Below are 27417 nucleotides of genomic sequence, written 5' to 3'. Positions count from 1 at the left end.
CTTGCCTCATTACTTTTTGAGGAAAACTATTGATGAAAATTGAGCAGGGAAATTGAAAGGAGAGCGTAATTTACATTTGATTCATTCAATAACACAAGCATACAGTATGCACTTATTTATAACATTAAATGTGTATGGCATTAAAGAGCATTTTCAAACTGCAGGTCCAATGTGTAGATTATTTTAAATGTTAAATCATTTTGCGTGTTCGCAAATACTTGTCAGTTTAGTTCAATGATAAAATACCCCCAATAGACGCTACTTGCCTCCCTTAGATTTATCAGGGTTTCTCTCTTCTGTGAATCATAGCTCCACATAACTTCTGGATACATGTTGGCACTTATCAATCAGGGATCAATGAATTTGATTGCAGAGAGGAGCACTGTGCTAAAAGTGCTATCAATTGCCTGGAGGTCCGGACCTCTTGCCAGTCCTCGTTAGTGTTGCCTGCAACCCTGCTCCTCAACCCTTCCTGCTAATGTGGGTGCTGGGTGATATTAACTGATGACAATCCTAAGTGCTTTAAGTTAAACGTATTGATCAAAAGTGTGGGGAGCCATTTGCCCAGTTGTCTGGATGAGCACAGCAGGACAACATTTCAGGAGAAGTAGAGGCAGCTTCTATCTAGCTGGCACATTGAGCATTATCCCATACTATTAGTATTGTTGCACTATGCATCCTCTCCATTGATCTCAAAGAGATCCTAAAGAGCCTGATGGTATATAATGGGCATCCAGCCCATCATATTTCCCATATTTCCCACCCTTTGCTTTCACCTTCTCCCAAGGGCCATCGGCTGAGGGTATTCGATCAGTATCAGCAGTCAACCTGCTTATGGCCTGTGCATTGTTGTGCATAGTTACCAGCCAAGGCTTGCCTCACCCCTCACCTAACCCCTGTAATACATCCCATAACCACCCTCACCTCCCCCCTCCCTGCTGCCCACATGGCCTGGTGTGAGGTTTGACTCCCGAATCAGTGACCTTGGCCAGAGAAGGCTGGAGAGGCCGAACGACTCGGCTAGCGGACATGGCTGCTCAGTTGGAGGTTTGAGGGGTGAAGCGGAGTCGTTTCTCTGAGGTAAAATGCTGACTGCACTTTCTAGTGAACAAGTTGATCAAATGAATACATGCAGCTATTATTATTATGTTATTTCACAGTTTGAATCTCTTGGGTGTTCTCAAATTCTCCTCTTGATCACATACCAGATCATTTCCTTCAACTCAGATATTCAGTTGTTCTGTTTATCTTCCAATAATGAGTGTCACCGAGCTCTACTAGACCGTTATTGATTGCCTATCAGTCACATGCAGCTAACTCTCCCTCTTCAAGAAACTTTGAGTATTCAATTTGAGCAATTGATACTTTGGAAATTAACTTTGACCCAGGGGTGTGCCTATGGCTTAAACATAATCACATCACAGGCGAAGATCCTCACCTGTGTTTGCATCAGTAGTTAGTGTTGGCTGGAAAGCACTCAATCGCCAATTGTTGACTGGACTTTTGTTGGAATGTGAATGACCCCTTATTGATTGGAAACAAAATGTTTTTAATGTTGTAGATGAGATTTTTGGATCGCTCACTAATGTCAAGATGGAGGCCCGTTTTCAATCTATTTTCAACTCAGGTCCTAAATTGAAAATCTTTACGGACATAATTAAGGCTGATCTGAAAAGAACAATGAAACTTTTCATCATTTACTCCCTCTCTAGCCCTGACAATGATGTTCAAATAACTAAAGACTTTCACATAAGACTACTAAGAAGAAAGGTAATGCATATTAAATAGACACAAATAGATTTTGTATTTAATCTAAAAAGACAAATGTGTACATAAATTCTATATTCACCTGTGGTAAATGTGTACATACATTAAAGGGTGTATTCACCTGTGGTAAATGATTATTCTAAATATATAAAAAGGCTAATTCGGTAAATAGCATAATATGTGCCATACACATGTCTTTAAATCTGGAGTCAAACATCATTTTGTTGTCTTTCTTATGGCCTGTGCCATAAGGAAGTATTTAAGAAAATTCTCACTGGAGAATAAACTGGATGAGCTCCGTTCGAGACTATTCTATCAACGGGACATTAAAAACTGCATTATAAACCAGGTAGTTTGGATACAGGATGCTGATTGGCTAAAACAGCATTTAGCCTTGTGTATGTTAGACCGTATACCATGACTATGATGTTTAGCCTTTTCACCTTGATATCTTTGTGCCTTTTTACCTCGATAAAATGGCTACATCAACAATAGTTTGCCATGCCGATGTAGGAAAGAAGCGTTTAGATTAACTTGAGAGAAAGCGAAACGAAAAGAACATTGTGAAATAAACAAAGTGGGCACCGACCTGCTTCACTGACTTGTGTGAAAAAAATAGGGATACATTGTGAGTTTGGGAATACTACAAAAACAGAGCTGAAAGACTTTCTACGGGACTTTTATGGTTCAGTGAGAAACATGAATGGTGAAGAATATAGGATTTAGCAGCTACGCTGGACTCAGAGCTAGTTGGAACCGACATATCAACGACCCCTATCTCAGTTTGGCATGGAGTATACAGAAAGATACTGAATTCACAAAGAGTAATGTGTTTGTCAGCGTAATTAAAAAGTTGATTAAAGTGGGGCCCAACAAAGCTGCCCACCAGTGAACAGATATATATGGTATATAACTGTTAAGTAGGTAGCTAAATCATTCTAATGTACCCTAACAATTTAACCAGTAGCTATGTTGGCCTAACTATTAGCTAATGTTATTTTGTCTAATATGTTTCAAGTACACAAAAAAGCAGATTGTCATGAACATGCTAGCAAAAATTTTGACAAAGATCTGCGAAATAGCTGGCATGTCGCAGATTTACACTTATCACTGTCTCTGAACCACCATGATCCAGAAACTCTCAGATGCCGGACTAGAGGCACAATAAATAATATCTGTCTGTGGACACAGATTAGAAACGTCTCTTCAAAGTTACTGCAGGCCAAATCTGGAAGCGAGGAAGCGGTGCAGCAATATTCTCTCTGACAACACGGCAGCAGCTCTCCCAGCAAAAAGAATGAACACCTCCCTCTGCAAGAATATTCTGGATTTGCTGATGGGCTGCAAAATTTGACATGGGACCTCAAATCCTCCACAAGTTATACAGCTGCACCATCGAAAGCATCCTGACTGGTTGCATTACCACTTGGTATGGCAACTGCAAGGCACTACATTGTGTAGTGCGTACAGCCAAGTGCATCACTGGGGCCGAGCTTCCAGGACCTCTATACCAGGCGGTGTCAGAGGAAGGCCCTAAAAATTGTCAATGACTCCAGCCTCCCAAGTTATAGACTGTTCTCTCTGCTACCACATGGCAAGCTGTACCAGAGTGCCAAATCTGGGACCAAAATACTCCTTAACAGATTCTACCCCAAGCCAAAAGACTGCTGAACAGTTAATCAAATGGCTGCCAGGACTATTTCCTTTTAATTGTTTTATTATAATTTTTTGCCCTGACTCTCTTGCACAGTCTTGATTAACTCTACACTGACACTCCATCACACACAAAACACACATGCATATTGATACCACACAAACGCACGCACGCACGCACACACGCACACACGCACACACACACACGCACACACACACACTTCTGCTACTCTCTGTTTATTATCTATGCCCAGTCATTTTACCGTTACGTGAGCAAGTCGTTTAAACAGAAGGGGGAACTAACAAAGAGTCACAGACAACAACCAAAATAAAACGGGTGGGGTTTTAGGTGGGGTTCTGAAAAGACACTCATGGGGGTGTCCACTGAAAGTTGACTAGCAACAACTACTGGAACCTCAAAAACACCCACCATGAGTGCCCACGAAATTTGCCCAAGAATAGGCAAACAAAAGATAAACCCACACCAAACTTAAAGACGGGAAGCCAACCAAAAAGGTGGAGCAAAACGAAATCAGGGAACTCAGATAAAGGCTTGTTTGTCAAGAAAACAAAATCAGGAGCACCAACTAAAAGTGTTGACCTTCCGCATCTATCAAGACAACTGGAGCACCTGGGCCAGCACAGATGACACAGCTTCCCACAAATGAAATGGTAACCAGCACAGGTGTAACACAAGTGAACTAACGAGGAGACACCAATCGGTGCACCCTACGTACTAACGAGCTATACGTGCTAAAGTCCAACCTCAAACCATAAATGGAAAAACCAAAGCCTTTAACAACCCCTACCTACATGTAAATATTACCTTACTTACCTCGACTAACCCTTACCCCTGCACATCGAATCGGTACCGGTACCCCTTTTATATAGCCTCGTTATTGTTATTTTACAGTGTTACTACTTTTCCTTTAGTTTATTTAGCACATTTTTCGTAGTTTCGCTTTTCAAAGGTTATTGGTTAAAGACTCGTAAGTAAGCATAAGTAAGTAAGATCTACCCTTGTTGTATTTGGCGTATGTGACAAATAAAATGTTATTAGATGTTCACTCCACGATTCCTTTCATCAAAGGACCCATTTGAAAACACACCATCGACAACGTATTTCTGCTGACGATGCTGTGTCATTGTTGCATTCCTAGTTCACTCATCTCCACGGTCTCCATTTTATACTTGGAATTAATAATTCAGCGTCAATCTATATGGGTTACTTTAATATGAGGTTATCTCTTACTTCATGAAGCAATTACTATATTGTCCGTGTTCTCACCATGGAAGATGTGGCCCTCTCAGCTCGTAAAGAAGAATTTTTCTTATGCATAATACATCAGGTGCAAGAAAGAAAAGGCCCCCTACACGGAGCACAATTTAACCATGACTGTACGTCAGAGATGTATCTGTGCATGAGCTGCAGGTCAGCTCTATAGATGTCCCTGCTTGGTAGGTTCAAATACACTTCCTCCTCCCCACTCTTCTCTGGCTTCCCCAAAGGCCTTTTAAGGTCAGGAAAAGTATTCCCAATCAAGCTACCAATTTGTATAAGATTAGGCTCTGTAGGGTACAGACAGTGCCTTCAGAAAGTATTCATACCCTTTGACTTATTCCACATTTTGTTGTGTTACAGCCTGAATTCAAATTTGATTACATTTTTTTTACACACAATAACCCATAATGACAAAGTGTAAACATGTTTTTAGATAATTTTTTTAAATTTATTGAAAATGAAATACAAAATTATTCAATCTACATACAGTACCAGTCAAAAGTTTGGACATACCTACTCATTCCATTTAATTATTTTTTATTATTTTCTACATTGTAGAATAATAGTGAAGATATCAAAACTATGAAATAACACATATGGAATCATGTAGTAACCAAAAAAGTGTTAAACAAATCAACAGATTTTCCAACATTCTTGACGGAGTTCCCACATATGCTGAGCACTTGTTGGCTGCTTTTCCTTCACTCTGCGGTTCAACTCATCCCAAACCATCTCAATTGGGTTAAGTTCGGGTGATTGTGGAGGCCAGGTCATCTGATGCAGCACTCCATCATTCTCCTTCTTGGTCAAATAACCCTTACACAGCTTGGTGTTGTGTTGGGCCATTGTCCAGTTGAAAAACAAATGATAGTCCCACTAAGCGCAAACCATGGCGTATCGCTGCAGAATTCTGTGGTAGCCATGCTGGTTAAGTGTGCCTTGAATTCTGAATAAATCACTGACAGCGTCACCAGCAAACCACCGCTACACTTTCACACCTCCTCCTCCATGCTACACGTTGGGAGGCACACATGCAGAGATCATCCGTTCACCTACTCTGCTTCTCACAAAGTCACGGTAGTTGGAACCAAAAATCTCACAGATGGACTCATCAGACCAAAGGACAGATTTGGAACCCTGACCTGTTCACCGGACGTGCTACCTGTCCCAGACCCGCTGTTTTCAACTCTCTAGGGACAGCAGGTGGTAGAGATACTCTCAATGATCGGCTATGAAAAGCCAACTGACATTTACTCCTGTTGCAGCCTCGACAACTACTGGGATTATTATTATTTGACCATGTTGGTCATTTATGAACATTTGACCATCTTGGCCATGTTCTGTTATAATCTCCACCCGGCACAGCCAGAAGAGGACTGGCCACCCCTCATAGCCTGGTTCCTCTCTAGGTTTCTTCCTAGGTTTTGGCCTTTCTAGGGAGTTTTTCCTAGCCACCGTGATTCTACACCTGCATTGCTTGCTGTTTGGGGTTTTAGGCTGGGTAACTCAATTTGATTTGATTTGATGATTTCCACCGGTCTAATGTCCATTGCTCGTGTTTCTTGGCCCAAGCAAGTGTCTCTTTCTTGAACTCTGTGAAGCTTTTATTTGGGCTGCAATTTCTGAGGCTGGTAACTCTAATAAACCTATCCTTGCCAGCAGAGGTAACTCTGTGTCTTCCTTTCCTCTGGCAGTCGTCATGAGACATGAGCCAGTTTCATCATTGCGGTTGATGGTTTTGCGACTGCACTTGAAGAAACTTTCAAAGTTGAAATTATCCGGATTGACTGACCTTCATGTTTTAAAATATTGATTGACTGTCGTTTCTCTTTGCTTATTTGAGCTGTTCTTGCCATAATATGGACTTGGTATTTACCAAATAGGGCTATCTTCTGTATACCATCCATATCTTGTCACAATACAACTGATTAGCTCAACCTTGGTTAGTGCAGTGCGTGCTAACCAAGGTTGCCAGGGGCACGGTGTTTCCTCCGACACATTGGTGCGGCTGGCATCCGGGTTGGATGGCGCTGTGTTAAGAAGTAGTGCGGCTTGGTTGGGTTGTGTATCGGAGGACGCATGACTTTCAACCTTCAATCTCTCCCGAGCCCGTACGGGAGTTGTAGCGATGAGACAAGATAGTAGCTACTGAAACAATTGGATACCACAAAATTGGGGAGAAAAAGGGGTAAACCAATTAACTTTTAACAAAGCACACCTATTAATTGAAATGCATTCCAGGTGACTACCTCATGAAGCTGGTTTAGAGAATGCAAAGGGTGGCTACAAGGCAAAGGGTGGCTGCTTTGAAGAATCTCTTTGAATAATTTTTCATTTCTTTAACACTTGATGTCTTAACTGTTATTCTACAATGTAGTTCTACAAAATAGTAAAAATAAAGAACAACCCTTGAATGAGTAGGTGTGTTCCACCATTTCAACGGGTACTGTAAGTATTCACACCCCTAAGTCAATACTTTGCAGAAGCACCATTGGCAGAGATTACAGCTGTGAGTCTTTCTGAGTAAGACTCTAAGAGCTTTCCATACCTGGATTGTACAATGTTTGCCCATTATTCTTTTCAAAATTCTTTAAGCTCTGTCAAATTAGTTGTTGATCAATGCTAGACAACCATTTTCAGGTCTTGCCATAGATTTTCAAGTAGATTTAAGTCAAAGTGGCCACTCTTGAACATTCACTGTCTTCTTGGTAAGAAAATCCAGTGTAGATTTGGCCTTGTGTTTTAGGTTATTGTCCTGCTGGAAGGTGAATTCATCTCCCAGTGACTGGTGAAAAGTAGGTTGAATCAGGTTTTCCTTTAGGATTTTGTCTCTGCTTAGCTCCATTTAATATATTTTTATATCCTGAAGAACTGCCCAGTCCTTAACGATTACATGCATACCCATATCATGATGCAGCCACCACCATGCTTGAAAATATGGAGAGTGGTACTCAGTAATATGTTGTGTTGGATTTGCCCCAAACATAACACTTTGTATTCAGGACCAAAATGAATTGCTTTGACATATTTTTTTCTAGCATTACTTTAGTGCCTTGTTGCAAACAGGATGCATGTTTTGAGAATTGTTTTATTCTGTACAGGCTTCCTTCTTTTCACTCTATCAATTAGGGTAATATTGTGAAGTAATTACAATGTCGTTCATCCATCCTCAGTTTTCTCCTATCACAGCCATTAAACTATTTTGTAGTCCCCATTTGCGTCATGGAAAAATCCCTGAGCGGTTTCTTTCCTTTCCGGCAACTGAGTTAGGAAGGACGCCTGTATCTTTGTAATGACTGTGTGTAATCAAATAAATCAAATCAAATGTTATTGTCACATACAAATGGTTAGCAGATGTTAATGTGTGTAGCGAAATGCTTGTGCTTCTAGTTCCGACCATGCACTAATATCTAACAAGTAATCTAACAATTTCACAATAACTACCTTATACACACAAGTGGAAAGGAATGAATAAGAATGTGTACATATAAATATATGGATGAGCGATGGCCGTGTGACATAGGCAAGATGCAGTAGATGGCATAGACAACAGTATATACATATGAGATGAGTAATGTAGGGTAGGTAAACATTATATAAAGTGGCATTGTTTAAAGTGACTAGTGATACAATTATTACATCCAATTTTTTATTATTAATGTGGCTAGAGATTTGAGTCAGTATGTTGGCAGCAGCCACTCTATGGTTGTTTAACAGTCTGATGGCCTTGAGATAGAAGCTGTTTTTCAGTCTCTCGGTCCCAGCTTTGATGCACTTGTACTGACCTCGCCTTCTGGATGATAGTGGGGTGAACAGGCAGTGGCTCGGGTGGTTGTTGTCCTTGATGATCTTTTTGGCCTTCCTGTGACATCGGGTGGTGTCGGTGTCCTGGAGAGCAGGTAGCTTGCCACTGGTGATGTGTTGTGCAGACCTCACTACCCTCTGGAGAGTCGTATGGTTGTGGGCAGAGCAGTTGCCGTACCAGGTGGTGATATAGCCTGACAGAATGCTCTCGATTGTGCATCTGTAAAAGTTCCTGAAGAGTCACTGTTACGCCTTCTTCACCACACTGTCTGTATGGGTGGACCATTTCAGTTTGTCTGTGAAGTGTACGTCGAGGAACTTAAAACTTTCCACTTTCTCTACTACTGTCCTGTCAATGTGGATAGGGGGGTGCTCCCTCTGCTGTTTCCTGAAATCCACGATCATCTGTTTTGTTGACGTTGAGTGTGAGGTTATGTTCCTGACACCACACTCCGAGGGCCCTCACCTCCTACCTGTAGGCCATCTTGTCGTTGTTGGTAATAAAGCCTACCGCTTGTAGTGTCATCTGCAAACTTGATGATTGAGTTGTACTCACATTGGCAGCGGTGAAGGAGAGCCCACAGGTTTGGTAGCGGGCCATGTCAGTGGTACAGTATTGTCCTCAAAGCAAGCAAAGAAGTTGTTTAATTTGTCTGGGAGCAAGACGTCTGTGTCCCCGACGGTGGTGGTTTTCTTTTTGTAATTCGTGATTGACTGTAGACCCTGCCACATACGTCTCATGTCTGAGCCATTGTATTGTGACTCAACTTTGTCTCTATACTGACGCTTAGCTTTTTTTGATTGCCTTGTGGAGGGAATAGCTCCACAGTTTGTCTTCAGTCATGTTTCCGGTTGCCTTGCCATGATTAAAAGCAGTGGTTCTTGCTTTCAGTTTTGCGCGAATGCTGCCATCAATCCACGGTTTCTGGTTGGGGAAGGTTTTAATAGTCACTGTGGGTACAACATCATCGATGCACTTGCTAATTAACTCGCTCACCGAATCAGCGCATTCATCAATGTTGTTGTCTGAGGCTATCCAGAACATATCCCAGTCCACGTGATCGAAGCAATCTTGAAGCGTGGAATCTGATTGGTCAGACCAACGTTGAACAGACCCGAGCACGGGCGTTTCCTGTTTTAGTTTCTGTCTTGTGGCTGGGAGCAACAAAATGGAGATGTGGTCAGATTTGCCGAAAGAAGGGCGAGGGAGGGCTTTGTATGCTACGCGGATGTTAGAGTAGCAATGATCTAGAATGTTGCCAGCCCGGTTAGCGCATTCGATATGCTGATAAAATTGACATAGTTTACATAGAGTCCAATGAAGTTCTTTCAGGGTGGTCAAGGTGTCTGCTTGGGGGGGGATTTACACTGCTGTGATTATAATCGAATTAAGATTTCCTGGGGTAACAATGTGATAAATTGTACTTAAATAAACAAAATACTGCATAGTTCCTAAGAACGCGAGGCGACCATCTCTGTCGGCGCAATAGTATTATTTGGATGGTGTAATGATACACCATCCAAATTATAACTAATAACTTCACCATGCATAAAGGGATATATCCACTGTCTGCTTTTTTTTTTACCCATCGACAAATAGGTGCCCTTCTTTGTGAGGCATTGGAAATCCTTCCTGGTTGATGTTGAATCTATTTTTGAAATTCACTGTTCGACTGAAGGAACTTACATATATATCATTGTATGTGTGGAGTACAGAGATGGGGTAGTCATTCAAAAATCATGTCAAACACTATTATTGCACACAGAGTTATTCCATACAACTTATTATCTGACTTGTTAAGCACATTTTTACTCCTGAACCTATTTAGGCTTGCCACAACAAAGGGGTTGAATACTTATTGACTCAAGACATTTCAGCTTTTCATTTTTTATTAATTTGTAAAAATGTAAAAAAACACAATTCCACTTTGACTTTATGGGGTACTGTGTGTTATAAAAATCTGTTATAAAAATCGAAATGTTATGAATGTTAAATTCAGGCTATAACACAACAAAATGTGGAAAAAGTGTGAATACCTTTTGAAGGCACTGTACATATAAAGATTGTATATTTTATGTTTTGTTTACACAGCCACCATAAGAACCTAAATCGGATTTTCTTTCTACGGTATATCCAGTTTTACAAGTGACCCATCAGATTTGCGCATTCACACTGATGTAGCCTCTGAAGAAGCACACAGATGGAATGCTTATTTCCTGTCACTATTCCTTTAAAATAATGGGGTGGATTTCATGGCAACGGCAGGTCATGTTCTACAAGAAAAACTGATATGTACATCTAAACAGAGGTTGCATAAAGAGGATCAAGTTTGTATCAGTATTCAGATCCACTTTGGCTGCGCTTCACCAGGCAGTCAAATTCATATGTTTATTTCACCAATTGGTATTTTGACCAATCAGATCTTGCCAAAAGAGCAATTAATGGAACAAAAATATCAGAATTGGGCTGCCTGTGTAAACGCAGCCATTTGGAGGCAGTGTAAATCTAAAGTCAAAAGATCAGATTCCATGTGTTTCTTTGCTGTTTACACATTAGTGAAAAGATCAGATAGGTATCAGAAATGCTAATAATTGGCAAAATATCTGAAATGGGCTGCCTCTGTAAACGCAGCCATACACTCTGTGTAGTGTTCAAATATGGACTTCAAAGCCAGTTCCACTGCTTAAAAAAAAAAAATCCCCTCTTATCAGAGACTGATTTAGAATTGGATACCAGGTGGGTGCAATTAATTATCAAGTAGAACAGAAAACCAGCAGTTTCTGGACCTCGTATGATTTGAATACCCCTGCTCTATATAGTGCTCTATAGTGCCCTATTCTGACCAGAGCCCTATGTGACAGCCCTATGTAACTCTTGTCAAACATGGATCAAACATGCATAGTGCATTAAGGAGAATAGGGTAATTTGAGATATGTCCTTACAGACACAGCTTTAGCCTATGTGGTCTGCTGTCTGCAAGAGCTGGGTTGATGTACATATGGAGCCATGAACATGGAGCCATCTCTGTTTGTGTTTGCAGTGCATGTCAAAGCAGGGACCTGTGAAGTGATCGCCGCCCACCGCTGCTGCAACAAGAACAAGATTGAGGAGAGATCCCAGACGGTCAAATGTTCCTGCTTCCCCGGACAGGTTGCCGGGACAACAAGAGCGGCTCCATCTTGTGTGGACGGTACGGTCATTCTTTATTTATATATATACAGTTGAAGTCGGAAGTTTACATACACCTTAGCCAAATACATTTAAACTCAGTTTTTCACAATTCCTGACAATTAATTTAAAAAAAATCCCTGTCTTAGGTCAGTTAGGATCGCAACTTTATTTTATGAATGTGAAATGTCAGAATAATTGTAGAGAGAATGATTTATTTCAGCTTTTATTACTTCCGTCACATTCACAGTGGGTCAGAAGTTTACATACACTCAATTAGTATTTGGTAGCATTGCCATTAAATTGTTTAACTTGCGTCAAATGTTTCAGGTAGCCTTCCACAAGATTCCCACAATAAGTTGGGTGAATTTTGGCCCATTCCTCCTGACATAACTGGTGTAACTGAGTCAGGTTTGTAGGCTTCCATGCTCACACACACCTTCTCAGTTCTGCCCATGCATTTTCTATGGGATTGAGGTCAGGGCTTTGTGATGGCCACTCCAATACCTTGACTTTGTGTCCTTAAGCCATTTTGCCATAACTTTGTAAGTATGCTTGGGGTCATTGTCCATTTGGAAAACCCATTTGCGACCAAGCTTTAACTTCCTGACTGATGTCTTGAGATGTTGCTTCAATAAATCCACATAATTTTCCGTCCTCATGATGCCATCTATTTTATGAAGTGCACCAGTCCCTCCAGCAGCAAAGCAACCCCACAACATGATGCTGCCATGAAGCACCTCCATGCTTCACGTTTGGGATGGTGTTCTTCGGCTTGCAAGCATTTTCCTCCAAACATAACGATGGTCATTATGGCCAAACAGTTATATTTTTGTTTCATCAGACCAGAGGACACTTCTCCAAAAAGTACGATCTTTATCCCCATCTGGAGTTGCAATCCGTAGCCTGACTTTTTAATGGCGTTTTTGGAGCAGTGGCTTCCTCCTTGCTGAGCGGCCTTTCAGGTTATGTCAATACAGGACTAGTTTTACTGTGGATATATACTTTTGTACCTGTTTCCTCCAGCATCTTCACAAGGTCCTTTGCTGTTGTACTGCGATTGATTTGCACTCTCTAGGAGACATAACGCGTCTCCTTCCTGAGCAGTATGACGGTTGCATGGTCCCATGGTGTTTATACTTGCATACTATTGTTTATACAGATGAATGTTGTACCTTCAGGCATTTGGAAATTGCTCCCAAGTATGAACCAGACTTGTGGAGGTCTACAATTTTTTTTCTGGGGTCTTGGCTGATTTCTTTTGATTTTCCCATTATGTCAAGCTAAGAGGCACTGAGTTTGAAGGTATGCCTTGAAATACATCCACAGGTACACCTCCAATTGACTCAAATGATGTCAATTAGCCTATCAGCTTCTAAAGCCATGACATCATTTTCTGGAATTTTCAAAGCTCTTTAAAGGCACAGTCAACTTAGTGTATGTAAACTTCTGACCCACTGGAATTGTGATACAGTGAATTATAAGTGAAATAATCTGTCAGTAAACATTTGTTGGAAAATGTACTTGTGTCATGCACAAAGTAGATGTCCTAACCGACTTGTCAAAACTATAGTTTGTTAACTAGAAATTTGTGGAGGGGTTGAAAAGAAAGTTTGAATGACTCCAACCTAAGTGTATGTAAACTTCCGACTTCAACTGTATATATTTTTATTGACAGGACAGTATTAGCAACACAGTAATTGGCAGTACACTGTTCCAAAATCGGTCTTGTATCACACATGTTTTACTCAGAATTAGTGCGGTTTCAAATGTTTATCAATCATCAACAATTCAAAATTTGACTTGGGTAAGATATTTTCTTCTACTATTACGTTTAGTCACTAATACATTTTCCTGCATCTACCGATCAATCTAAACAAAATGCTGGAAAATCTAAACAAAATGCTTAAAAACATCCCAATTTAGGTAAATATTGGACAGGGTTATTTTTACGTAGCGTATGCATATCCCAAAGTTGGTAAATTTAGCAATTTGTTATAATATTTACAGAATTGTGTTATATAATGTTATATTAAAATATTAAAGGGAAATTGATATTTGCAGTGTAAAAACTTAACAGGATGAACATTAATAAAATGTACTCTCACGGGTGCAAAAAGAACTCTGGAAGCATCACCCCAAATATGTCAGGCTTTGGATTACCCAAACATGGGTTATTTTAATCATCAGTTGGATTTGTATTCACTTTCATTCTGGGTTGATCCAGCAGATGGGTATCTTGTTTATAATAGGTTATTTTCAGGAGGCTTGGCCTATTGGAGTCGTGGCTTTCAGGTAGGTATTTTTGGCAACCAGTGAGAGTAAATGTTCATCATGTTACATTTGTACACTGAAAACTTAGGTTTCAGGCTGTCTGCTGTCTGTCTATCACTGGAAACAATAAAGCCTGGCGTGCTGATGCGCTTGGTCATTGAAGTATAGTGGGCCAGGTCATTTAATATCATGTCAACAGAGACCCCTGCGACAGGTGAATCGATCCCTATCCTCTGTACTGTAATGGCTCTGACAGTAGCTTCCTCCCACCTTGACACCACTGACTGAAGCTTTAGAAATGTCAAGGGAAACCCTAGCCTCTGCCAGCCTCCTCAGAGGCAGCTGTAGACCTTGGAGGCCTGTTCTGCTCCCACTGTGCCAGTCTGTGTTTTGCCCTCCTGCCACTTTGTTCATCAGCTTAACATTGACCCACACCCTGTAATTCACTCCTGGAAACACACAGCTCAGCCAGTCAGTCAGTCAGGCAGCCAGGCAGTCAGCTCGCAGTCATGGAGGATCTCTCTCTACACTACTGTCAGTCATGGATCAAAAGGCTTCACTCTCACTGACATATTTGTAGAAACAGATGTCTTGTTGTGGGTTCAGTTGTTACAGTAGTCTAGTAGAAGAAGTGTATTTTCACTGCCTTGTGATGTACACATATTAACTGGTTGCATTCCTCTCTCTTTGCCTCTTGCAGCATCCATAGTTGCACAGAAGTGGTGGTGCCAGATGCATCCATGTATGGATGGGGAGGAGTGTAAAGTGTTGCCTGACCTGAAAGGCTGGAGCTGCAGTACAGGAAACAAAGTAAAGACGACGAAGGTGGGTGCATAATGTAAGAAAATGCATCACATGCGCCGTTATAACACATACATTCTTTTTATTTTATACATTTGCAAAAATGTCTAAAAACCTCTTTTCGATTTGTCATTATGGGGTGTTGTGTGTAGATTGAGGGATTAAATTTTTATTTTTATTTTCATAATAAGGCTGTAACATAACAAAATGTGGAAAAAGTCAAGGGGTCTGAATACTTTCCGAAGGCACTGTATGTACTCATAAGTGTACACGTGTACACATGTGCACTTACACACACACACACGCACACAGGGCACATGTGCTCACAAACACACACACATAAACACACTAGGGATGTGACACACTTTTTTTTTGTTAACGTTTAAACTGCCCCAAAAAAATGTTTTTCAGTTGAAATGATATGAAAAATTCCAAAAATTCCATTTGAATTCACAATGCAGAATATGGTCCTGTTGCGAATGACCGCTAGGGGGCAATGCAGTTCTATCTACCGTAGTCATATAATGAACAAGAATATAAACGCAACATGCAAATATTTCACTAAGTTACAGTTTATATTGGGAAATCAGTCAATTGAAATAAATGAAGACGCCCCTAATCTATGGATTTCACATGACTAGGCAAGGGGAGGGGAGGCCTTCGAGGGCATAGATTAGGGGCTAATTCCCACCCACTGGGGAGCCAGGCCCAGGGTTTTAGCTGATAAGCCCTGGGCCTATGGGACAAGGCACACATGCGTATGTCTATCTGTGGTACCGGTCAGGAATTTGGACACACCTACTAATTGAGGGGTTTTCTTTGTTTTGACTATTTTCTGCATTGTGGAGTGGTGGTGAGGACATCAGAACTGTGGAATGGCACGTGGAGTCATGTAGTAAACGAGGGAGTGTAGAACAGATTACTCGCTAGCTAACATTACGTGTAGGATCTGTGTAGTAATATTATTCGTATCTCAGAGCCATTTACATTGCTAGTTACAGCCTAATGAATACTAGCTAGCTAACATCGAACCTAGTTGGTTATCTTTGGCTACCTGCAGATTCATGCAGGGTAGTAACATTATGAGTTGAGAGTATGGTTCATTGCTTAGCTAGCTAGCTAGCTAGCTACATGTCTAAACAGAAGATACCACTATGCAAGTAACCATTTTACTGTAGGGTTTACACCTTCTGTATCCTGTGCATGTTACAAATAAAGGTTGATTTTATTTGATATAGTGTGGGTTTATCAGAGATGGTAATTTGAAGAACAACATGGACCAAAGTAAAATTAGGATATAACGTTAGGCCAATGAAAGTGTCCAAGTTAAAAATATTCTCTTGAAGAATGCCCTGCTTTTATTTCGTCACACTCATAGCCATTAGCTATGTTCTCTTATTAGCTCGCCCTTAACTTGTAGTTAATGTTAGCTAGCTAGCTAACAACCTATAAACGAACCTAAACATTACTTAGAAAGTTGATTTTATTTGCCTGGTTTGCTAGATTGACCTATATGAACTTTATTTTTAAACAGATGGGTTTATGGTGTTAAAATACACCAGTTTTCTTTTTTGGACCACCAGTCTGTGTTACTCAACTGTAGTGTATGATGTACCATTTTCTAGCTCTAAGTCTCTCATTTTATCCAATGTAAAAAACACAATTTCAAATTTTGCTACATAATACCGAATCAAGCCAGTCGGTCACATTTTAGAGTGGCCTTTTATTGTCCCCAGCACAAGGTGCACCTGTGTAATGTACATGCTGTTTAATCAGCTTCTTGATATCCCACACCTGTCAGGAGAAGTGCTCAGTAAGAGGGGTGTAAACAAATTTGTACACCACATTTTAGAGAAATACGCTTTTTGAGTATATGGAAACGGTCTGGGATTTTTTATTTCAGCACATGAAACATGCGACCAACACTATACATGTTGCGTTTACATTTTTTGTTCAGTGTAGATATTTCATTGGGGAACTGAAGCTGATATCCTCAACCATTGACAATGGCGGCATATCACCTGCAATCATTTCTGTAATCAGCACTGTGATTTCTTTCACTCCGTCCTTTATCGCACTTCTTGCGTATGAAGCTGTCTAATGCGCTTCTGCCAGAAACTGTTTGAGTCTCACGGTGCATCCCTTGTAGATGGTTAAGCGTTGCACCTGCATTACCATTACTGTACCTAAATTCCACCTGGCAGAGTTTATATTTCATCTCTTTCTCATTTAACTTTTCAAAGTATTGCCAAAAAGGACTTCAAATCAAATCAAAGTGTATTTGTCACATGCGCCGAATACAACAGGTGTAGTAGACCTTACCTACAGGCCCTAACCAATAGTGCAAAAAAGGTGTTAGGTGAACAATAGGTAAGTAAATAAATAAAACAACAGTAAAAAGACAGGCTATATACAGTAGCGAGGCTACATACAGACACCGTTTAGTCAGGCTGATTGAGGTAGTATGTACAGTGCCTTGCGAAAGTATTCGGCCCCCTTGAACTTTGCAACCTTTCGCCACATTTCAGGCTTCAAACATAAAGATATAAAACATATTTTTTGTGAAGAATCAACAACAAGTGGGACACAAATCATGAAGTGGAACGACATTCATCGCTCCAGAGAACGCGTTTCCACTGCTCCAGAGTCCAATCGTGGCGAGCTTTAAACCACTCCAGCCGACGGTTGGCATTGCGCATGGTGATCTTAGGCTTGTGTGTGGCTGCTCGGCCGTGGAAACCCATATCATGAAGCTCCCGATGAAGTTCTTGTGCTGACGTTGGAACTTAGTTTGGAACTTGGTAGTGAGTGTTACAACCAAGGACTATTTTTCTGCGTTGTGCGCTTCAGCACTCACCGGTCCCATTCTGTAAACTTGTGTGGCCTACCACTTCGTGGCTGAGCCGTTGTTGCTCCTAGACATTTCCTCTTCACAATAACAGCACTTACAGTTGACCAGTGCAGCTCTAACTGACTTGTTGGAAAGGTGGTATCCTATGACGGTACCACGTTGAAAGTCACTGAGCTCTTCAGTAGCTCTTCAGTAAGGCCATTCTACTGCCAATGTTTGTCTATGAAGATTGCATGACTGTGTGCTTGATTGTATACACCTGTCAGCAACGGGTGTGGCTGGAATAGATGAATCCACTAATTTAAAGGAGTGTCCACATACTTTTGTATATATAGTGTACATATGACAGCTTGACAGTAGTCTCTAGTGATGAAGATGAACAATAAGCCTCCTGAAATAGAAAATACACGTCTAAGGCTGAGACTACTGTATTTCCCAGCTCCGACAGGGGCTGAAAACATGCCCACCTAGGAGCGCCAACACTAAACATCTCTTCCTGCCTGCCTACGGGAGTACAGAAAACTCTTGTGTTTCCTTCTGACCCACTTGCATTTGGCACTTGGATAAGAGAACAGGATTGGGTCGGGGCCTACCCTTGAAAACATTTGAGTAGTCTTGGATGTAACTTCGAGAGAGTCAGCGAGGAAGCAAAACATTGGCAAAAAAGAGAAGATAAACCTCAACAATAAACAAGCTGAGCCATGCAGGTGGATGTTCAGAGCAGGATAGGGTGACTTCCAGAGATTAATAGAGGCTATGTGTGTCTGTGCTTTAGGGTGAGCGTGGGGTGGGTTAGGAGGGGGTTGTTTGTGACACAGTGGGCCCAGAGCCATCCATCACGACCCAGTGTTTGACTCACCAAACACCTGTACTTGAGCTGCCTTCTCCATTATTCATTGTGCTGAGGGCTTGGATGAGGCAGACCTTTTTATTTTAGCCAAGTTAATAATGTATACCCCTTCTCTCTCAAAGAGGGAGACAGAGAGGCAGGCAGGCATAGAGGCATGTGGCCTGGGGTGCAGGTGGCTGCTACAGTACTAGGGTTGGGAGGTATCCAGATTTTCATATCGTCCAGATTTTCCACATCGTCATACCGTCCTTTTCTCATCCCCAGATTTAAGGTATTACCGTTTTAGTACACAACCAGTCGCTTAAAAACGCAAAAAAAGCCCATTGGGTGTCGATTACTATATAGAATGCTAACAAAATTAGCACAACTACAAGTGCATTTCCATAGAGCTTGCTAGTCATATATGCTAACGAGCACAAACGAAAATCAACTAATTGCAAAGACAGGCAATCTAGCTCATGAAGTTATACGAGTATAGGTAGTATCTACCGAATGTCATTTTTGGCGAGTTTGCAAATGTAAGCAAGTGTGAATGAGAGACATTGATTGTGCAAATGAACAACATTTTGAGGGATAGAGCTTTTGTAAAAATGTACTTTTCATAGCAGGTTTACGTGAACTTACCCAGCAGATTATGGTAATTCATTTAGCAGGTTAGGAGAATTATGATAAGATAAGGAAAATTGTTATGGTTAGCTAAAATGCAAAAAAAAACAAAAAAAAACATTTGACATCAATTTGACAAAAGCTGTATCTCATCTAGACATGAAATCACACTATTACCGTTAGGGCCAAGAACGGAGAGGAGAAAAAACGAAAGGAAATTAAGATACCAGTGGCAGCTGTACAGATAACTCATCCAAAGCACTTTGACTTCTCAAACATGGCAGAAAGCTAACACTATATGATGCCATATCCCCTTATTACTTTAGTTACTGTAACTAGCAAATTAAATCAAATACATAGCTGGACTTACCAGCTTCCACTTTCTCCCGTTGTGCTATTTACAAAGAAACACGTGACTGGCTCCACTGTTCAGGAGAACTATGGTAAGCTTCATAATGTAAAATAATGTGACAGGTGAAATGAAGAAAACGCAAACTGCTTTATATCCTAACGAATTGCACAAGTTGACTGCAGGTATTTACTTAAAAAGTAGTTCCATTTATTGAAAAATGTCCACTAATAGTTTTGAGGGTATTGACAACATTGAAAAACCATCCCCTGGCTATTTCCAAATCGCCCGGTATACGGTATAAACGGTATACCGCCCAAGCCTACACTAAAGTAGGGCTAAGACAGAACCTAATTTGGTTTGATTTGGGGACCCTGTGGGCTCCAGGTTCCCCATCACCACCGCCCACAGAGAGACAGCGGGAGTGGGGCACTATACACCCAAACACTAGACTCCAGGGCTCAGTGACATTTTTTCACCAAGGACTTTAGCTACATGGTTCTGTAAAAAGGGTGACATCCGTGAACATTGATTATGGGCTCTACTCAATGGAATGTGCATTGTGTTATTTAAGCAGTGGGTTTTTGTTCAGTGGTCTTATAAAATCCCAGAATGGTTTTGGGTTCTGAATATATAATATATATATATATTTTTTTTTTTTGGTCTGTCATAGTTGGTGTACCTATGATGAAAATTACAGGCCTCTCTCATATTTTTAAGTGGGAGAACTTGCGCAACTTATTTTCCACCATAATTTGCAAATAAATTCATTAAAAATCCTACAATGTGATTTTCTGGATTTTTTTTCTCATTTTGTCTGTCATAGTTGAAGTGTACCTTCAATGGCATCATGAGGATGGAAAATTACGTGGATTTATTGAAGCAACATCTCAAGACATCAGTCAGGAAGTTAAAGCTTGGTCGCAAATGGGTCTTCCAAATGGACAATGACCCCAAGCATACTTACAAAGTTGTGGCAAAACGGCTTAAGGACAACAAAGTCAAGGTATTGGAGTGGCCATCACAAAACCCTGACCTCAATCCCATAGAAAAGTTGTGGGCAGAACTGAAAAGGTGTGTGTGAGCAAAGGAGGCCTACAAACCTGACTCAGTTACACCAGCTCTGTCAGGAGGAATGGGCCAAAATTCACCACTTATTGTGGGAGCTTGTGGAAGGCTACACGAAACATTTGACCCAAGTTAAACAATTTAAAGGCAATGCTACCAAATACTAATTGAGTGTATGTAAACTTCTGACCAACTGTGAATGTGATGAAAGAAATAATAGCTGAAATAAATCATTCTCTCTACTATTTTTCTGACATTTCACATTCTTAAAATAAAGTGGTGATCCTAGCTGACCTAAGATAGGGAATTTGTACTAGGATTAAATGTCAGGAATTGTGAAAAACTGAGGCGATCCCTGCACAGGAACACCTCAGCGGAAATTTCAGAGCGCCACCTATAGTACTATAGTATAGTACTCGATAAATCTCAAACTTTCATTAAAACACACATGAAAGGTACTGAATTAAAGCTACACTCGTTGTGAATCTAGCCACCAAGTCAGATTTGTAAAATGCTTTTCGGCGAAAGCATGAGAAGCTATTATCTGATAGCTTGCACCCCCCCAAAATACCAGAACGTCACCTAAACAACAGATTTTGCGGTAGCCGGCGCTACACAAAACGCAGAAATAAAATATAAAACATTCATTACCTTTGACGAGCTTCTTTGTTGGCTCTCCTATATGTCCCATAAACATCACAATTGGGTCTTTTTCCCGATTTAAATCCGTCATTGTATACCCAAAATGTCATTTGCTGAAGGCCAGTCATTTCCTGGAAAATGCCCCTTTACAAGACGCAACGTCACTTTTTAAAATTACAAAAGTTGCCTATAAACCTTTACAAATCACTTGAAACTACTTTTCTAAACCAACTTTAGTTATTAATAAACGTTAATAATCTCTAAACTTGATCACGGGGCGATCTGTATTCGATAGCAGCAAGTCTGGAAATCATCGGCCATGTTTTCATTTTCACAACATCCTGTGGTGCGCCTCAAGTCAGGAAGGGCCTATTCGTGACGTAACCAAGGATAAATGAGGCAGAAATTGACAGCAATGTCAATGTCAATGCGACATCGTGTGGAAGCTGTAGGCGTTTACAGGGGATTCGCATATATTTTCTGTCGCCTTAAACAATTAATTGAATGGCGGATTAATATTATTTTTGTGTTTTTGGTAAACAGTTTTACCAGGGATTTTTACTCCTAAACACGTTCTGTTATAGCCACAGACTCGATTTAACCAGTTTTAGAGACTTCAGAGTGTTTTCTATACACACATACTTATCATATGCATATACTATATTCCTGGCATGAGTAGCAGGACTTTGAAATGTTGCGCAATTTTTAACAAAAAGCTGCGAAAATTCGCAGCATCCTAAAGAGGTAAATGTATTTGGCTAAGGTGTATGTAAACTTCCGACTTCAACTGTACATTGATTGGTTGATGAATGTTTATGCTACACAAAGATAAATAAAACTAAACCAATCTGTTAGTAGTCAGACTTATTGCACCGGTTACTGGGATGGTTGTTCCAATTTAGATCGTTGAGGTTCTTTCATTATTCAATACTCCCTATTCTGGCAGTGATTCTGAATTCATGTTGCGGGTGATTCCTCTTGTTGAATATCATAACTCTGGCTGGATTCCAATAGGAATTACACATAACTTTGCAAGTCAGTACAATGGGTCTCGCATGCCTGATGTGACCTGTAAACCAGGGGTTTCCTTACACAACTGTGTTAGCGTTTAACCAGTGCTTATTTTGTAATCGGGAAGTGCTGGAACAAAAAGTGAGAGCAAGAGTGGGGTGACCTTGGGAGCTCCGAGGTGCCGGAACGCATGAGAAAAATATTACCTCTATAATAAAGCTTTGAATGCATAGCATCGCATTTGCTTTGTGGCCAAGACGAGTAGAGGCACTTACAGAAGTTGCACACATGGGAAACATTTTTATGTGGACTAGAGTCTGGTAAATTTTGGGTCTTTTATAAACGCAATTCATGTTTTTTTACATGACTTGGCATAATCTGTTTTAATGCCGCATTCAACTAGGAACTCTGAGCTGACAAATCTCTGACTTTTGACTTCAGTGTGATCAAGACAACTGGGAAATCGTGAAAAAACGAGCTCCGACTGGGATTATTTTTTTTGGAACGGTCATCCAATTCGGAATTCCAAGTGAGGAACTCTGGTCTCTTTCTAGAGCTCAGACTTTCCAACCTGAAGATCACTGACGTCATAATTCCTTTTTTCCCCTCCACATTTCCCAGTTGTCTTGAAAGCACCATAATACTGCACAAATCATCGAAATGACACACTACTTTGACGCTGACTGAGAATCTGAGATCAATGAAAATGACCTTGTCTTGAATCCATCATTAGCCTAGGCTTGGTGTGTGGAGACACATATTGTATGCTACAATATGAAGAGGAAATTATAGTCCTACATTTTTTTTCCAGTTTCACTGACTCTCCCAATGATGCGCAGCTCACTTGCTGGTGATGACCTATGCTCTCATTCGAAAAGCCTCTCTCTTGTTTTACTTTGTAAAACATTATTTGTAAGGTGATCAAATATTTTGGTAGCCTACAGCTGACATATTAGAGTCTTCTCTTTTCAGCAGGAGCCATTTGCTTTCTAAATACTGCGAATAGCCAGTTTTGTCTGCATGCTGTTTGTTCACTGACAGATTGCCAAGTGTTCCCGACTATAGGCTATGCCTTGTTATCGGACTACACTCCACAGCTAGGCTATTTGTAAAATAAGCTATCGATCCTCTGTGGTAGTTTTTTTTTGCCACTGTGCTTTCAGAACAGACAGCAGTACTGTCGCTCAATAACTTTGGCAGCTCCTCCAGAACCCTTTGCGAAACTATGATTCTATTAGGAAATAAATTATGAAGTGCAATGCTGAAGAGATTAAAGTTGCAGGCTCATGTCTATCAGAGCAGAAGGGGATAGATCATATAAAGTGAATTTCAATCTAGTTATGTGATTTTTACATTGCACGAGAGGTACCGATTCCTGACAAATAGGTTCTGGAACAAAACAGTCCAAAACCTTCAAGGTGCCGGATCCTGTTCCAGCAGGATCTGGCTCAAATTAAGCCCTGGGTATAACTAGGCCCTCAACGAAAGGACTTATGATATACAGAAAAGGTCAAAGTTTGAACACACCTACTCATTCAAGTGTTTTTCTTTATTTTACTATTTTGTACATTGTAAAATAGTAGTGAAGACATCAAAACCAAAAGTGTTAACCAAATCCATATATATGTTATATTTGAGATTCTTCAAAGTAGCCACCCTTTGCGTTGATGACAGCTTTACACACGCTTGGCATTCTCTCAACCAGCTTCATGAGGAATGGTTTTTCCAACAGTCTTTAAGGAGTTCCCACATATATTGAACACTTGTTGGCTGCTTTTCCTTCACTCTGCGGTCCAACTCATCCCGAAACATCTCAATTAGATTGAGGTTGGGTGATTGTGGAGGCCAGTTCATCTGATGCAGCACTCCATCACTCTCCTTCTTGGTGAAATAGCCCTTACACAGCCTGGAGGTGTGTTTTGGGTCATTATCATGTTGAAAAACAAATTATAGTCCCACTAAGCGCAAACTAGATGGCGTATCGCTGCAGAATGCTGTGGTAGCCATTCTGGTTAAGTGTGCCTTGAATTCAACATAAATCACCAACAGTGTCACCAGTAAAGCACCTTCACAACATCACACCTCCTCCTCCATACTTCACAGTGGTAACCACACATGCTGAAATCATCCGTTCACTTACTCTGCATCTCACAAAGACACGGCGGTTGGAACCAAAAATCTCACTTTTGGACTCATCAGACCAAAGGACATATTTCCACCGGTCTAATGTCCATTGCTCGTGTTTCTTGGCCCAAGCAAGTATCTTCTTCTTATTGGTGTCCTTTAGTGATGGTTTCTTTGCAGCAATTCAACCATGGCCTGATTCACGCTGTCTCCTCTGAACAGTTGATGTTGGGATGCGTCTGTTACTTGAACTCTGTGAAGCATTTATTTGTGCTGCAGTTTTTGAGGCTAGTAACTATAGGTGCAGTTAATGCAAATGAACACTTTCTGTCTCCTGGAGATGAACGTACTTTGGTGCGAAAAGTGCAAATCAATCCCCCAGAACAACAGCACAAGACCTTGTGAAGAAGCTGGAGGAAACAGGTACTTTTTGGGTTACCACATGAATCCATGTGTTATTTCATAGTTTTGATGTCTTCCCTTTTATTGTACAATGTAGAATGTACAAATAAAGAAAAACCCTTGAATGAGTAGGTGTGTCCAAACTTTTGACTAGTACTGTATATAATATATGCCATAAATCATTTAATTGTAAAGGCTAATAATGCTGGTGTAACTGTTCATAGAGGGTTCTAGGAAGAACCGTTAGAATGATAAAATTGTTTTTGTTAGAACCCTTCACAGAGGGTTCTAGGTAGAACCATATACAGGGGGTTCTACGAAGAACCCTACATATACGGTTTTTAGGTAGAACTGTCTGCAAAGAGTTCTACCTAGCACCAAAACGGGCTCCCCCATGAGGACAAACCAAAGAACCCTGTATGGTTCCACATACCACCTTTTTCTAAGAGTGCAGGGGTTAGAAGCCTGTCAGTAAGGTCATGAGTCATACCCTCACCCCCACTTTCACATCATATCAATCAACACACATCACACCTAACAAGCGGTGCACAGAGCCAATTCTCAAGAAGGTACAAATGATGTTACTTTTAGAAATAATTACCTGGATGTTGGTGATGAGAAGATGTAAGGTTGTATAAGACCTATACAAAGGGCTTACTGTGTTTGGACTAAGAGCTGAGTGGAATAGCTTGAATGAATCCGGGACCTTAGGACCCATGGCCGTTGTTTGTATACAGTAGGTCCACTGTCGTGTAAGAGTTTATTTTTTATTCATTGTAAGCCTTGCCACACGTGATGTTACGTGGATGAGAACTCAATGCTAGTGCAGATATGTCAATCCCACTGTGTCAATCAAATCCTATTGTAGTTTGATAAAAATCATTTGACAGGTTTGAGAGGGTTAAAGGAAAACCCAAAATTATATTTTTGTATTTATTTCATTAGTCCATTGTTGATATAGTTCCAAAATGTTTTCTGTGTCAGCAATCAAGTTTTCAGTATATTTAACTTTTGAAATATAGAAATACAGCTGGTATGATGCATTTCACATCATATTTTTTTCTCTTTAAGCGCTGGGGGTTCGAGTGTAAAGTTTGCTAACAGTTTCATGTATCCCATTCCATGATATCATGGCAATGGATGAGGCCTTTATGTAAATGTGGGCCCACAGTAATGTGTATGATTCAATATGTAAAGCTGTGTGAAATCATATCCTCCTTTCAAAACAATTTCATAACAAACATTTACACAAATTAGCTTTTACATTTCATTTTTACCACAGACAATGTGCCTCTAACAGCAATTGAATTAAAACTTCTTCAGGATTGGAGGGTAACCTGCTAGACGGTTGAGCTAACGTAGGCTAATGCGATTACCATGAGGTTGTAAGTAACAAGAACATTTCCCGGGACATAGACAAAGCATCCTTCACTCATGCTGCCAAACATACCCAAGTAAAACTGACCATTCTACCGATCCTCGACTTCGGTGATGTCATCTATAAAATAGCCTCCAACACTCTACTCAACAAACTGGATGCAGTCTATCACAGTGCTATCCGTTTTGTCACCAAAGCCCCATACACTACCCACCATTGCGACCTGTACGCTCTCGTTGGTTGGCCCTCGCTTCATACTCGTCGCCAAACCCACTGGCTACAGGTTATCTACAAGTCTCTGCTAGGTAAAGCCCCGCCTTATCTCAGCTCACTGGTCACCATACCAGCACCCACTCGTAGCACGCGCTCCAGCAGGCATATCTCACTGGTCACCCCCAAAGCCAATTCCTCCTTTGGTCGTCTTTCCTTCCAGTTCTCTGTTGCCCATGACTGGAACGAATTGCAAAAATCTCTGAAGCTGGAGACTCATATCTCCCTCACTAGCTTTAAGCACCAGCTGTCAGAGCAGTTTACAGATCACTGCACCTGTAGTTAGCCTATCTGTAAACAGCCCATCTATCTACCTACCTCATCCCTATACTGGCATTTATTTATTTATTTTGCACCCCAGCACATTAATCTTCTGCCGATCTACCATTCCAGTGTTTAACTGCTATATTGTAATTACCTCGCCACCATGGCCTATTTATTTCCTTAACTTACCTCATTTGCACTCACTGTATATAGACTTTTTGTTTTCTTTTGTTCTACTGTATTATTGACTCTATGTGTAACTCTGTGTTGTTGTATGTGTCGAATTGCTATGCAGTAGCAAATGAGAACTTGTTCACAACTAGCCTACCTGGTTAAATAAAGGTGAAATAAAAAAAATAAAAATAAAAATATCTGATATTGGCAGACAGCTTAAATTCTTGTTAATCTGACTGCACTGTCCAATTTACAGTAGCTATTACAGTGGAAGAATACCATGCTATTGTTTGAGGAGAGTGCACAGTTTTGAAAAGTTATTAATAAACTATTTTAGGCACATTTGGGCAGTCTTGATACAACATTTTGAACAGAAATGCAATGGTTCATTGGATCAGTCGTAAAACGTGCACATACACTGATTCCATCCAGTGGCCAACATATAAATTGCACCTGGGCTGGAATAATACATTATGGCCTTTCTCCTGCAATTCAAATATGGTACAAAAAAAGGGGGGGAGGGTTTCTTTGTGTTATCTTTTACCAGATCTAATGTGTTATATTCTCCTAGATTCCTTTCACATTTCCTCAAACTTCAAAGTGTTTCCTTTCAAATGGTACCAATAATATGCATATCCTTGCTTCAGGCAGTTAGATTTGGGTATGTCATTTTAGGCG

At 40.6% G+C, this 27417-nt stretch overlaps 1 protein-coding gene and 1 long non-coding RNA gene across 4 annotated transcripts in view; one reads left to right on the top strand and one right to left on the bottom strand.

Moving 5' to 3' along the window:
* LOC149982525 (uncharacterized) overlaps positions 1-27417 on the bottom strand; it is a 419448-nt gene that overhangs the window by 92055 nt on the left and 299976 nt on the right. Inside the window, exon 1 of one of the 2 annotated variants that reach the window (XR_016497218.1) lies at positions 21126-21461. The exons of the other annotated variant lie outside the window; for it this stretch is intronic. This is a non-coding gene — a long non-coding RNA (uncharacterized LOC149982525). Of the gene's footprint in view, positions 1-21125; positions 21462-27417 lie in introns of those variants that run through there. 2 annotated transcript variants of the gene reach the window in all.
* Positions 1-27417, top strand: part of LOC110527764 (chemokine-like protein TAFA-2) — a 182642-nt gene that overhangs the window by 146773 nt on the left and 8452 nt on the right. Inside the window, exons 3-4 of one of the 2 annotated variants that reach the window (XM_021609264.3) lie at positions 11548-11697; positions 14650-14774. In XM_021609264.3, the coding sequence (XP_021464939.1) occupies positions 11548-11697; positions 14650-14774 (275 nt within the window). Of the gene's footprint in view, positions 1-11547; positions 11698-14649; positions 14788-27417 lie in introns of both variants that reach the window. The other variant, XM_021609265.3, reaches the window with a different exon arrangement.

The sequence above is a fragment of the Oncorhynchus mykiss genome, chromosome 7, assembly GCF_057628025.1.
Source record: "Oncorhynchus mykiss isolate SJ-2025 chromosome 7, ASM5762802v1, whole genome shotgun sequence".
NCBI classification, from domain to species: domain Eukaryota; kingdom Metazoa; phylum Chordata; class Actinopteri; order Salmoniformes; family Salmonidae; genus Oncorhynchus; species Oncorhynchus mykiss.
This window is presented reverse-complemented; position numbering and strand designations above follow the sequence as displayed.